At 39.2% G+C, this 12,589-nt stretch overlaps 1 protein-coding gene across 17 annotated transcripts in view; it reads left to right on the top strand.

Annotated features, from left to right (window-relative positions):
* CNST (consortin, connexin sorting protein) overlaps positions 1-12,589 on the top strand; it is a 44,846-nt gene that overhangs the window by 7,797 nt on the left and 24,460 nt on the right. For 13 of the 17 annotated variants that reach the window (XM_058165118.1, XM_058165101.1, XM_058165077.1 and 10 more), the window contains 6 exons: positions 2,033-2,246; positions 4,041-4,429; positions 7,046-7,221; positions 8,002-8,032; positions 9,431-9,517; positions 10,049-10,163. In XM_058165118.1, the coding sequence (XP_058021101.1) occupies positions 4,084-4,429; positions 7,046-7,221; positions 8,002-8,032; positions 9,431-9,517; positions 10,049-10,163 (755 nt within the window). In that variant the 5' untranslated portion in view covers positions 2,033-2,246; positions 4,041-4,083. The remainder of the gene's footprint in view (positions 1-2,032; positions 2,247-4,040; positions 4,430-7,045; positions 7,222-8,001; positions 8,033-9,430; positions 9,518-10,048; positions 10,164-12,589) is intronic. The other 4 variants (XM_058165156.1, XM_058165068.1, XM_058165174.1 and 1 more) reach the window with 2 other exon arrangements.

Raw genomic sequence — 12,589 nt, 5'->3', positions numbered from 1 at the left:
TAATTCTACATCCATATAGAAATATGTAATTATAAGGTACATGTGGAACAGGTTATAGTGTAATATAAATACTATTAGATAAATGAGTTAATATGTTTATTTTCCAGATAACTGAACATTTCCCTTTTTACATCTCTGTTTAAACAACAGAGTTCCTGTTTTTCCACCTGTTCTTTCTTTTCACTGCTTTGTCTAGTCCCTTACTCATTTTGATGCTAATACCTGGAAACCTTTTTTTGCTACCATATATGGGAGCAGGGACAGGAGAAGAGTGGATAATCACATCATAGAGGGAATTAATATTTCCATTCAGCTAGATATTTAAAAGAATGCATGCAGAGATCATAAGTAACTCTGATTACTTATCAGTCTTCCATGAAAATAATTTCTATATTATATGCAGTCCAATTTATTATTTTGACTAGTTAATAATTGGCTGTAAAAATATACCTCAGATTGTGAAACAAAACTTTGATTAAAAATTTAACACGTTTCAGTCTTTTTCCTGAAATGATGATGTAGTCATCCCTACAGGACAGTCTTCCGAGGTATGCTACTACCTTGGTACACAAGTCACAGAGGCATAAGCTTCTGTTATTTTTTTGTTCATTTTTCTTATAAACTATATATGTCATAGTGTAACATTTTCACCAATACTAAACAAGAGTTAAGGTTTTAATCATTGGAGGTTTGGATAATGTTGGAATCCATATCTGGACTGCAGGCATTTGTACAGGCTGGACCTTGGTGGTTTTCACAAAAAAAATAAATTAAATGCAGCACATTTAGAACGTAATTGTTTTGAAAGCATTTGATAGATCCAATGCTATTTGGATCTATCTTTCACACTACAGGTAGTCCTTGACTTACAACTATTCATTTAGTGTCCATTTGAAGTCACAGTGGCACTGAAAAAAGTTACTTATGACAGTTTTTCACACTTATGATTGTTGCAGCATCTCCATGGTTACATGATCAAAATTTGTAAACTCGGCAACTGGCATGTTTTTATGACATGAACACAGAATATAAAATGACAAATTTTTGTCAAATTAATCTCACCTTTAGATAGGTTGTTTTTAAGCTATCTTGAGCAGCAGATTTAACAAAGTACTGTTTGTTCAGTAAATAATACTTGTCTCCTTGGCTAAAGAGGAGTTACGGGAAAGAAGATAACATAGAAAAAGTTAGAAGAAGAAAAAAAAGATTAGTTCTTGTCTTAGTACAAGAACTAATAAATATTGAACATATCCGGTTAGAAGCAGTGTTTTAAAGCATACCAAAAATTGGCATGACAGTTTTTTCATGATCGCTGCAGCATCCCCATGGTTACCTGATCAAAATTTGTATCAAAAATTGGCATGAAGTTATTGAATTAAATAGAAAGTATCATATGGAGTAAATGGATTGTTTAAAAAGCATTTTGCCTTTTCAGTTTGAATACTTCGGTGGGAAAAGATATATTACTACAAAAAATTATCAGAATAACTCAATAATGAAATTAATAACTGGTTTAGATTCCATTGTTAGTTATAAGTTTCCAAAATTGGTATTTGCCCAAGACATCTTTACAGAATATTGTGTACTTCTTGCTTCTTTGATCTTATCCAGCAATGTTTGACTCGATAGTTAATTTTTGTCTTGAAAACTATAACAGAAACTTCTAACCTGCATTTATAGTGTAATCATTAAGGCAGAGTCTCTTTGAAATGTTTTTCCCTGTTTTTTGTCAGTTACCAATGAACTCACCTTCTATCTCTTGACTGTTTATGTCAACTTTCCATTATTTTCCCAGCCTCCCAAAGTGTCTCACATCTAGAATGACTCTGCATATGTTGCTATAATGTTACGTTTTTATAACTCTACTGGCCTACCTTGACTGGGCTTGGCAGCTAAACAGGATGTGGCCTGGTTGCTACTTAGATGAGAAATCCATCAGGAAATGCTAGAGCTGTAGCTTAGGCAGGGAAGTTGGAAAAAAACAACATTGCAGAACAAGGCAAGTGACAAATCGCTTCTGTATTATTGCCAGGAAAACAACACGGACATGTCTATGCAGTCATCAGGAACCAAATTTGACTCAAATAACTTTACCTTTTATGAATCAAAAAGATGCACAGTTTAACAACCTGGAAGAAACCAATAGCAAATCAATTTTGTCTTTTTGCTCAGAAAACATATGGAATACCTATGAAATTACCAAGACTTGAGCTAAACTCAAAGGAAACTTGATTTAACGGCAGCAGGTAATTTAGCTCTTATTACTGTACTCTCCTGTTTCTGAACTTAAAAGGTTGGGAACTTAATTTGATAGGAGTCAATAAATAATAAATGAACAATCTTCTCCTATTTACAACTGAAAGTATTTTCACTATGAAATTAGTGACTTTAATTTGAAACTCGTTCCAGTCATATTTCTTATCCTAGTGAAAATAATTTAACTTTCAAATTTATCATGTGTTCCATTATTTTAACCACCGATGCTCACTTATAGAGTCCTGTCAGATTTCATCTTTGAAAGGCAAATATTTAAGTATTTCTACTTAATTTTCCCCATTTCAGAAAGGACATAAAAGTTACATCATAAAAGATGTGGACTTTAAGGTTTACAAAGTGCATCTCAGATGGATAATTAATTACTTAATGTAAGGCAATTGATAGCTCTTACATTATGATGACACCCAGCTGATGACACCCAGCTGTACATATCCACGCCAGGCCACCCCAACGAGGCCGTTGATGTCATGTCCCGGTGTCTGGAAGCCGTACGGGTCTGGATGGGGAGGAACAGACTTCAGCTCAATCCCTCGAAGACTGAGTGGCTGTGGATGCCGGCTTCCCAGTACAGCCAGCTTATTCCATTGCTGACTGTTGGGGGCGAGTCGTTGACCCACACAGAGAGGGTACGCAACTTAGGCGTCCTCCTGGATGCACGGCTGTCTCTTGAAGATCATTTGACGGCCGTCGCAGGGGGGCTTTTTATCAGGTTCGCCTGATCCGCCAGTTGCGTCCCTTTCTGGATCGGGTTTCTCTGCGCACAGTCACCCATGCCCTCCTTACATCTCACCTGGACTACTGCAATGCTCTACATGGGGCTCCCCTTGAAGAGCACCCGGAAGCTCCAACTGGTCCAGAATGCGGCCGCACGGGTGATAGAGGGAGCACCTCGTGTCTCCCATATAACACCTCTCCTGCGCGGGCTGCACTGGCTTCCGGTAGTCTTTCGGGTGCAATTCAAGGTGTTGGTTACCACCTTTAAAGCGCTTCATGGCTTAGGACCGGGATATTTACGGGACCGCCTACTGCCACAAACAGCCTCCCACCGACCTGTGCGCTCCCACAGGGAGGGCCTCCTTGGGGTGCCATTGGTGAAACAATGTCGACTGGCGACCCCCAGGGGTAGGGCCTTCTCTGTGGAGGCTCCTGCCCTCTGGAACGAGCTGCCTCCGGGGCTTCGCCAACTCCCCAACCTTTGGACCTTCTGCCATGAGCTGAAGACTCTTTTATTCCATCGAGCTGGGCTAGCCTGATTAAGTAATTTTAAATGGGGCTTTAGTTTTTTGTATTATTTAGTTTTTTAATATTTTTGGCCACTATTTATATAAATTTTTAGTCTGTTTTTAATGTGTATTTATTGTATCTTTTAAATTGGCTGTTAACCGCCCTGAGTCCTTCGGGAGAAGGGCGGTATACAAATGCAATAAATAAATAAATAAATATAATGTAAGCTTTCCTTCATTTAAACATCTTTCTAAAAATTAGATTCTCAATTAGTGTTTGTGTTTCGCTAATTGCAACATTCTAACTTTCACAAATGCACATCTGTAGATATATGAGTTTTAAGTCATTTCTTTGAAATAACTATAATTTTTCAAGACAATGCTATTTCATATTTCTAAAATCTGATGATTATATTTCACAACTCTGAAATGCTACCAATCTATAATGGTAGAAAGCTCACTCTGTTCTATAATCTTAGTAAAGCTTGGTAGTGAAGATATAGTATTATTAACATCTCCATTGTTTTGTTTTGTTTTTAGTGTTGAGAGTTATTTGGACAAAGTGGAAATAAAGTTCATTATAATGGATGATAGGGAATCTCCTACAAATGATCTTCATTTAAATTTAGAAGATGAACTTCATACTGACATAAATGAAAAAGGGATCAAAACTTGCTTGGCTTCTTCTCCAGATGAAAATGAAAATCAATGTAACAGTAGGAAGCATAATACTCGGAAAAATTCTCATAATGCAATAGGAAGAGTTGAGCAGGACAGCATTAATAATAACGAGGACAGTGGAGACTCTACATCCTGCTTCCAAGAAGATGAAAGCAATAGGCCATGTAAGAGTTTGAAATCAGATATGCCACAGAAGCTTGGTCCTGAAAAAAAGAATCCAAGAAAAACAAACAGTCCTAGCAGGAAAGGCAAGTGGTTTCCTAAATACACACGTATTGATGGTATAACTCTGCTCAATTTCCTTGAGCTATTTTGTATTTGTACATTTTACTTACACTTGGCAAAAATGCTTTAAATTTTCTTTTAGAAATTTCTGCCTAAGCCCGTGATGGCGAACCAATGGCACGCATCCCAGAAGTGGCACGCAGAGCCTTCTCTGTAGGCACATATGCCGTCGTCAGCTGCTCTTCTGGTTTCCGGAGCCAGCCAGCTAGTTTTCGTGGGCGCCAGAGCTCTGGAAAATGGCCTGAAAAACAACCCAAAAAACAGACTATTTTTCAGGCCATTTTTCAGGCCATTTTTTGGCCGTTTCTGGGCCAAAAAGACCTGAAAATAGCCGAAACATAGGCATGTGCATACTAGCCAGCTGGTCTTTGGGGTTTCCAGCGTTCTAGCACGCACACGCGTGCACATGCGTTCCGGTTTGAGCACTCAGTGCTGAAAAGCTTCACCATCATGTTCTAAGCTTATATAGAAGATTGACTAAAGCAACAACAACTTCAAAAACCAGATTTACAGCTCATCCTCCTGCCTCCCAAGCTCATTCCCACATATCATTACAAGCTACCACCCAAATTCAATACTCATTACGCATTCTCCTCTTCTTCCAGTCAGATCCCACTCTCACTCAGGCCAGTAGATGTCTAAAACCTAATTACTGTCAAGGCAAAGGCATGCAGAACCCTCTCATCTCTCTGAGGAAGAACTACTACTTCACTATCACTCCACATACCCAATTCATCTTTATCAATAGAACCACCATGTCTATAATCTTAGCAGTTCTCAATCACTAGTCCTAAACTCAATGGAATAAAAGGGCAGGTCCTCTTGTGAATAAACAGCAGGTTAAAGAATTGAACAAAAAGATAAGGAATAAAATTTCGCACAGAGGAGATATGTAGCCAGTTAGGTCTGCCAGGGTTCTTCTACCTTAGGGTTGGTGCTTTTTAACGCATTTATACATTATCTGGAACTGGATATGATTAATGAAATAGTCAGGTTTGCTGATGCTGCTAAATTGTTCAGAATGGTAAAACAATAAGCTCCAAAGAGATTTTTGCAAATTGGGGGAACGGGTATCAAAATAGCAAATGTCATTCAGCAAGAGCAAGTGTAAAGTGATGCTCAGTTGTGTTAGAAAACCTAACTATTCCTACAAACTAATGAGACCTGAACTAACAGTGACAGATGAGGAAAGAGATCTTGAAGCATTGGTAAACAATCTACTGAAGGAGTTGACACAGTGTGTATCCATTGTAAAAAAAAAAGGGGGGGGGGTCAGCAGTGCATTAGGGATAATAAGAAACAGTATTGAAAATAGAGGCACTTGTATCACAATACTAGGTCTGCTTGAACTCCACCTAATGCTTAGCTCTTACCTGTAGCTCCAAGCAGCTGTTTATATGCAGTGGCCACACCCTAGTAAACTGTCTCAGCAGATGGACCAAACCAGGTGAAATTAGCTAACGGGTCTTCAACTCTTGGTGAGATAGAGCAAGTGAAGTCTGGCCCTGGCAGGTTGATTGGAGGAGATTGATCAAGAGTCAAGGAGGCAAATCCAGCAAGCATTGTGGAGCACAAGAGACTTAGATGTCTTGGTCACCCACTGCAGCCAGCCAAGTCTCCAGCTGTAATGTTTCACTGTGCCACTGAATTAAGACTTAAGATTGAATTGAATTAAGCCAAAAGATTGGGAGTGCCCCTGTGTAACAGCTGTTCCACTTAGAACTCCATCACACAGAGGTTTCTATTGTGCAATTTATCTTCATCAATAATTCATCTGCAAATCGTATCAGCCCAAATCTAACTCATTAGCACTTCCAGACTGGGGCTGCAGACCCACCTTTGGGTCTGAGTGTAGTAATTCTTTAGCATTCCAGTACAGAGCTGATATGCACAACAGCATGTTTTCTTTTAATCTGAAGGACAATCATAATTACTTACATAATGGGGCTTTTTTGCCCCACACTCTCCACTACAGCTGTTATCAACCATCTTCTGTGAGGCATAGAATCTGCAGGAAAAACTCGGATTTACTGCATAAACCGCATTGGAAAGAGAGACACGCCAAACACTCAGGAGGCAATGAGAAAGAAAGTTTTCATTTTCCACTGTGATTTTTTGTGTCATATCTACATTGTTCCTGGGAAATTTTGACCATCTAGAATAACTTTGGGGGTTGAAAGGAGACAAACGTTTCTGTCAGCACATCTATGTTTGTATCATGTTTCCCCGAAAATAAGACCTTGTCTTATATCTTTTTGAATCCCAAAATAAGCACTTGGCTTTATTTTCGGGGAGGTCTTATTATTTTGGGCTGCGTGGAGCAAGACAGGGATACTCTTGCCACATCTTACCCGATTTCCAGCTCTGTCTGCTTAACCCTAATCGGAGGAAATGGCGGGGACCAGCTGTGCATACGGTTAAATATTTTCGGGGAGGGTTTATTTTCAGGGGAAGGCTTATTTTCGGGGGAAGGACTTATTTTCGGGAAAACACGGTAACAAATTTGAAATACTGTATATTTTTCTGACATTACATTTTCTTAAAAGAAAAAGCAATTATTTCTCTTAATATTTCTACAGTCAAGGACAAAGCTGACTTTACAGCAGTATCTTATGTGCAAGGGGCAGATGGAAATAAGACAAATTCAAACCATCCTCTGAAAGAACCAGCTCAAACTTTACAATTCCTCTTCTCTCTTCTTCAAGGAGAATCTAAGCAAATGGATTCAAACGTGCTTCCCCTGTTCCTGCACCAGGTAGTAAGAAGATGTTGCTTGCCTGTTTTTTCATATTGTTGATGTTGATAGTGTTTATCACATTGATTTCAAAATTTATAAGTAAAATCTCTGCATGTAGCTCAGAGCATTATGTTTATACTGAAGTTTTCAGTTTCATTCCCCATCACTTCTGTTAACAGAATCAAGTGGCAGATAACACTTCTACCTGAATGCTAAAGAATTATTACACTTCCTAAGAGATCATGCTACTCCTATGCACTTTCATTTGTGCTCTCTAGGCTCCCTTCCCTATTTGCTGTTTTAAAAAAAGTTTTGTAATTAAATTAATAATAACAGCTGACATGCTGCAAAGTATCAAACTCTTGTATAATATTTATCTATAGTTAAGCTGCACAAAGATCCCATAGAGATAACAAAATATCCTAAGAGCTTAGTTCAAAATGTGATAAATTCATCAGTACGGTGGCTTTTGTATAAGTGAGCTCTTTATACCATCTCACTGGTCCAAATATGTCTGTCAGTTCAAAATAAAAAAGCAAAGTGTGCTGCATTAAAGGAAACAGCACTTGGTTAGATGGATGGGTGATATGTAAGGCAGCGCTCTTCTGAATGTCCTTATTGACTATATCTGGCATCTGTATTGTTTTTTTAATGTGCCAGGTATCTTAATAGTTTAATTTCATTTTTTAATTTCATATATAATTTTTTTAGTACATCATGAATTTTATGTCCCCTATAGGCAGGTATAAAATATAATAAAAATATATTAAAAGTTTTTCCCCTTTTCTTTCTTTGCAGATTGCTGAAACTTATTTTCAGGATGGAGAATGTATCTTTTAAAAAAAAAATACAATATTGACTGAGGTCTGATATCAAAATACAAACATATAGCCATGGACTTTCAAGTACAGTTCAATAAAACCAAAATTCTTCTTACACTTATTCTTATTTTGATTTATTAATGCTGGGGGGGGGAGATATATATATACATACTAATTTTCTGAAATATATGTAGACATGGTATTCAAGAAGGCACAGTGTAAAAATTCATTGTATGTTTAGAAAGTGTTTTGTGTTTAAAGATTTGAACCTTCTTTCATTGTGGTAGCAAGTTTTTTTTTGCTGCATTTCTTATCAATCTGTTTCTAGACACACTACTGCAGAATACTTTTTGTTAAATTTAAATTCACAGGCCACATAATTAATCATTCCATATCCTGTTCTATATCTCAACACATATATGTGTTTTATATTTATTCAAAGCCTTCATCTTGGAGATTTTTGCTCCATTGCACATGCTCAAAAGTTTGCCCCTCACCATCCTCTCACTTTTTTGACTGTCATAGCAGTATGTTTTAAGAGTCTTCTCTGCACTTCTTGGAAGAGTAAAATTAAGGACTGTATTCATTCCTGTTGACTCTTTCCATTGAAAGTGGAACCAATGGTGATTCTTCACACCTAAAGGCTGTGACCTTAAATGACTTAATTTATGCACATTTACAAAATCCTTCTTCTGCCTTCAGGTACCTGATAGAAGAGCATTATGAATTATTGCAAGGTACATTTACAGGAGCTAAATGATCTTGTGACTGTTCCAGACCGTTGCTATATATGAAGCAACAAAGTCAGCAACCACCATGGCATTCTCATTCTGCAGAATTTGCCATAATAATAAGAGCCATGGTGGCGGAGTGGTTAGAATGCAGTACTGCAGGCCACTTCTGCTGGCTGCAGGCAGTTTGGCAGGTCGAATCTCACTGGCTCAAGGTTGACTCAGCCTTCCATCCTTCCGAGGTCGGTAAAATGAGGACCCAGATTGTTGGGGGCAATATGGTGACTCTGTAAAACTGCTTAGAGAGAGATATAAAGCACTGCTTAGAGAGAGAGCTAAAGCACTGTGAAGTGGTATATAAGCCTAAGTGCTATTGCTATAATCAATTTTATTATAACTAAGAAGCCTTGTTTTCCTTTATTGTGCTTTTCATATGCCTAAACAACCAGAATTATCATGATCATATGCATATCCAAAGAAGAAGCAATTGTCAGTATTGCTGAACTAGGACTTGCAAACTGAGTGTTGCCTATCAGCTTGAGAGCCTAATCAGCACTACTGGAAAACTTGTCTGGGTCCACATCAAATTTTCCTCCTATCACAAAAGTGTGCTAGTTTGAAAATGTATCTATGAGTAGCAGTCCGTGTCTGTATTTTCCTTTATTTTCCATCTAGATGAGAAAGCAATGAAGTTCATTCGGCTTGAACAGTTGTATCACAAGCAATTACTTGCAAATCTCTCTTCCCTTCAGCAGCAGTGGGGTAAGTATGTCATATAGTGGAAACTTGTATGTCTGGTAAAACTTGAGAAATGTCTTCATTTTCTATTGTAATGCATTGATTACAGGGAGGTTATGAGCCCAGGCAGATAATAGCCTACATAGTGTTCTATGACTAGAACTTCACCTAAATCTTATTAATGAATGAGGAATTGTGATTAGACAAACAATACTCACTGTGTCATGACTTTTTGAGCACATTGAACAAACATTTACTGGGATGGGAAGAATCCCATAAAATTTTCATAAAAGGAGGCATCATTTTTTATTGTTTTGCTTTGATGGTTAAAGGCCTACTATAACACTGGTCTCCAGCTTGACAACTTTAAGACTTGTGGACTTAAGCTTTGGTGGCTGAGGAATTCTGGAAGTTGAAGTCCACAAGTCTTAAAGTTGCCAAGGTTGGAGACCCCTGTATCCCTGTATATTTGGATTTTTTTGGTCTTTTTTATAATTTATATTTCTGAAATATTATTTTTTTTTCCATTTTTTAACATACATGTGTTGTTAATAGAAACAAAATGGAAAGCAACAGAGTGCAGTGAGGTTCCAAATCTAAAGAATTCTTTTAAAGAACTGAATAATGAAGAGCTAGACAAACTTGCTGAATTTTGCACATCTCATCAAGAGTAAGTGATGAACATTATTTGTATGTAATAAAATTATACAGTATTAGTCAACATTTTTTCACAGTTAGTTCTACATGTGATAATTCTTCCACATCCAAAAGTTGGATATGTCCAGTGAACTTTTAATTTGGATATTTTTCGCCCTTGGAACAGCAGCACTTCCTTGTAAGAATATATATTGGTATTAAAGTTATACAGTGTATAGAAAATAGCTTGCTTTTAGTGACACTGCCCAAAGGTTCCAAGACAATAATAAAATGAATTTTCAGATTAAATATCTTTTTTTATTTTGCTTGTCCTATATTTGCAGACCATTGTTCTATTAAATAAATAAAGATAAAGGTAACCTCAACTCAAGTCAGGGACGTGGTGGCTCAGGGGCTAAGACGCTGAGCTTGTCAATCGAAAGGTCGGCAGTTCATCAGTTCGAATCCCTAGTGCTGCCATGTAACCGGGTGAGGTCCCGTTACTTGTGCCAGCTTCTGCCAACCTAGCAGTTCGAAAGCACGTAAAAAATGCAAGTAGAAAAAATAGGGACCACCTTTGGTGGGAAGGTAACAGCGTTCCATGCACCTTTGGCGTTGAGTCATGCCAGCCACATGACCACGGAGACGTCTTCGGACAGCGCTGGCTCTTCGACTTTGAAACAGAGCACCACCCCCTAGAGTCAGGAATGACTAGCACATATGTGCGAGGGGAACCTTTACCTTTACATTTACCAAGTCAAGTCACTTCCTGGTTGTTACAGCATTAGAACCATGTGGTTTTCCTGACAACTGTAGAGAAGTAGTTTGCTCCTGCCTTTTTTGATTCTGACTTAGATTTTCTTTAACTTTCTGGTATACTCTACAGAACTGATTGTAAGATGGTAAAGCATGAGATAGGGCTGTTCAGAGCAGGCAGAACCTTTCTGAAGGTTTTTCTGAAGCATCATGACAATGGCCTATGCATTTTAGAGAACAGAGTGAGCAGCTTTCATGTGAGGTTTTAGAAGTCCTCAGAAGTCTTTCAAAGCTTTATGAGAACATCCTGTGCTATTTGGAGAACAGCACGAGCAGCCTTGGGCAGAAGGCTTGGTCTAGCCAGCAGCTGCCTCAAATAACGCCAGAGCAAGTGTATCTTGAATTTTGATCTACAAGGGTACTATAACAGTCATAACTTCATGAATTGGGCATAAATACCATTTATTCGGCACTGCTGTAATTTCTAATGGACTCTAAACCAGGGGCCACCAACCTTTTGGACTTCAGAGACCACTAAATTCATAATTTTAAATCCTGCGGACCACTAATATGATCTGCCTATTGAACAGCTGGGGTGGGTGTGGCTAGGTGGTCATGTGACCAGGTGGGCATGGCCAACTCAATGTCATTCACGTCGAGGGGCACCTCGCTAGCCTTTATTCACCCCTCCCCTCCCAGCCACTCCTTTCCCCCCCCCCGACCATCAGGAAGCAGGAGTTGGAGCTAAGCAGCCACCATGAGAAAGAGTTGGCCAAAGAGCTCAGTTCAAATTGGATCTGACCAAGAAAGAGGTTCAGCAGAAGCACCTCACTGAGGACTTACAAGCATAGGCTTTCCAAGCAGAGGGAAAACCTGCAGGAGTGCAAGGCCGGTACCAGTGCCTGCAGGCTCAGCAGGCTGCGATGGTCAGCCAGTTCCAGGCCATGATGCAGTCCCACTGGAACAAGGCCCTCTGGCTCTTCGCCACCAGTAGCACTTCTCTCCAGCCTTCGGCCAAAGCCTTGCACCAAGAGGCTGAAGCAGGTGTGATGTCTCCCTTGGACGACTCCTTGGATTCTTCCTTGGAGGTCAGCTCAAAGGAGGATAAGCTCATTCTGGCGTGTCAGGAACTAGGTTAATTAATGACTCTGAGTAGCCGGCTGAAAGAGATTTATGGGAAGCTTCAGCTAGGGACAGCTTGCAGGGGTGGACCATCAGTGAGCAGGAAGAGCTGCCTTCCGTGGTGGATCTGAAAGCTCACCAGGCAGAGAAAAGATAAGAGCAATGGAGATCTGCCAGTTTACTCGGGAGAAGGCCCCACCCGTCTTGATGGGCTGCACCGGAAAACTACTTATCACAGTAGGCAGAGGGAGGCATTGCTAGGAACAACGTGTTGGGTTTCTGGCTGTGTGTGTTTGATCCTCTTGCTTCCTGTTTGACTATGTGCCTTGGAGATGCTGAACTTCTCTTGCCAAGTGAGCTTTTGCGTGTGTATTTCAGTTTCACCTGGTGGATTTAAGTTTGTTTGGTGGACTTATTTCTTATAACTTTCCATTGTTAACAACTTTCCATTGTTTTATGGATTATTGGCAATTGCCTTGTGGACTAATCTTGGCCTGCTTATGGCTGGATTTATCTGGGACAGTTCTGAGGCTGGGTAAAAGGAATTGCTAAGGAACAGAATACAGAATAACAGAGTTGGAA

The sequence above is a fragment of the Ahaetulla prasina genome, chromosome 1, assembly GCF_028640845.1.
Source record: "Ahaetulla prasina isolate Xishuangbanna chromosome 1, ASM2864084v1, whole genome shotgun sequence".
In the NCBI taxonomy this organism is placed as follows: Eukaryota; Metazoa; Chordata; class Lepidosauria; order Squamata; family Colubridae; genus Ahaetulla; species Ahaetulla prasina.
Note: the sequence above shows the minus strand (reverse complement) of the source record. Positions and strands in the feature narration are given on the sequence as shown.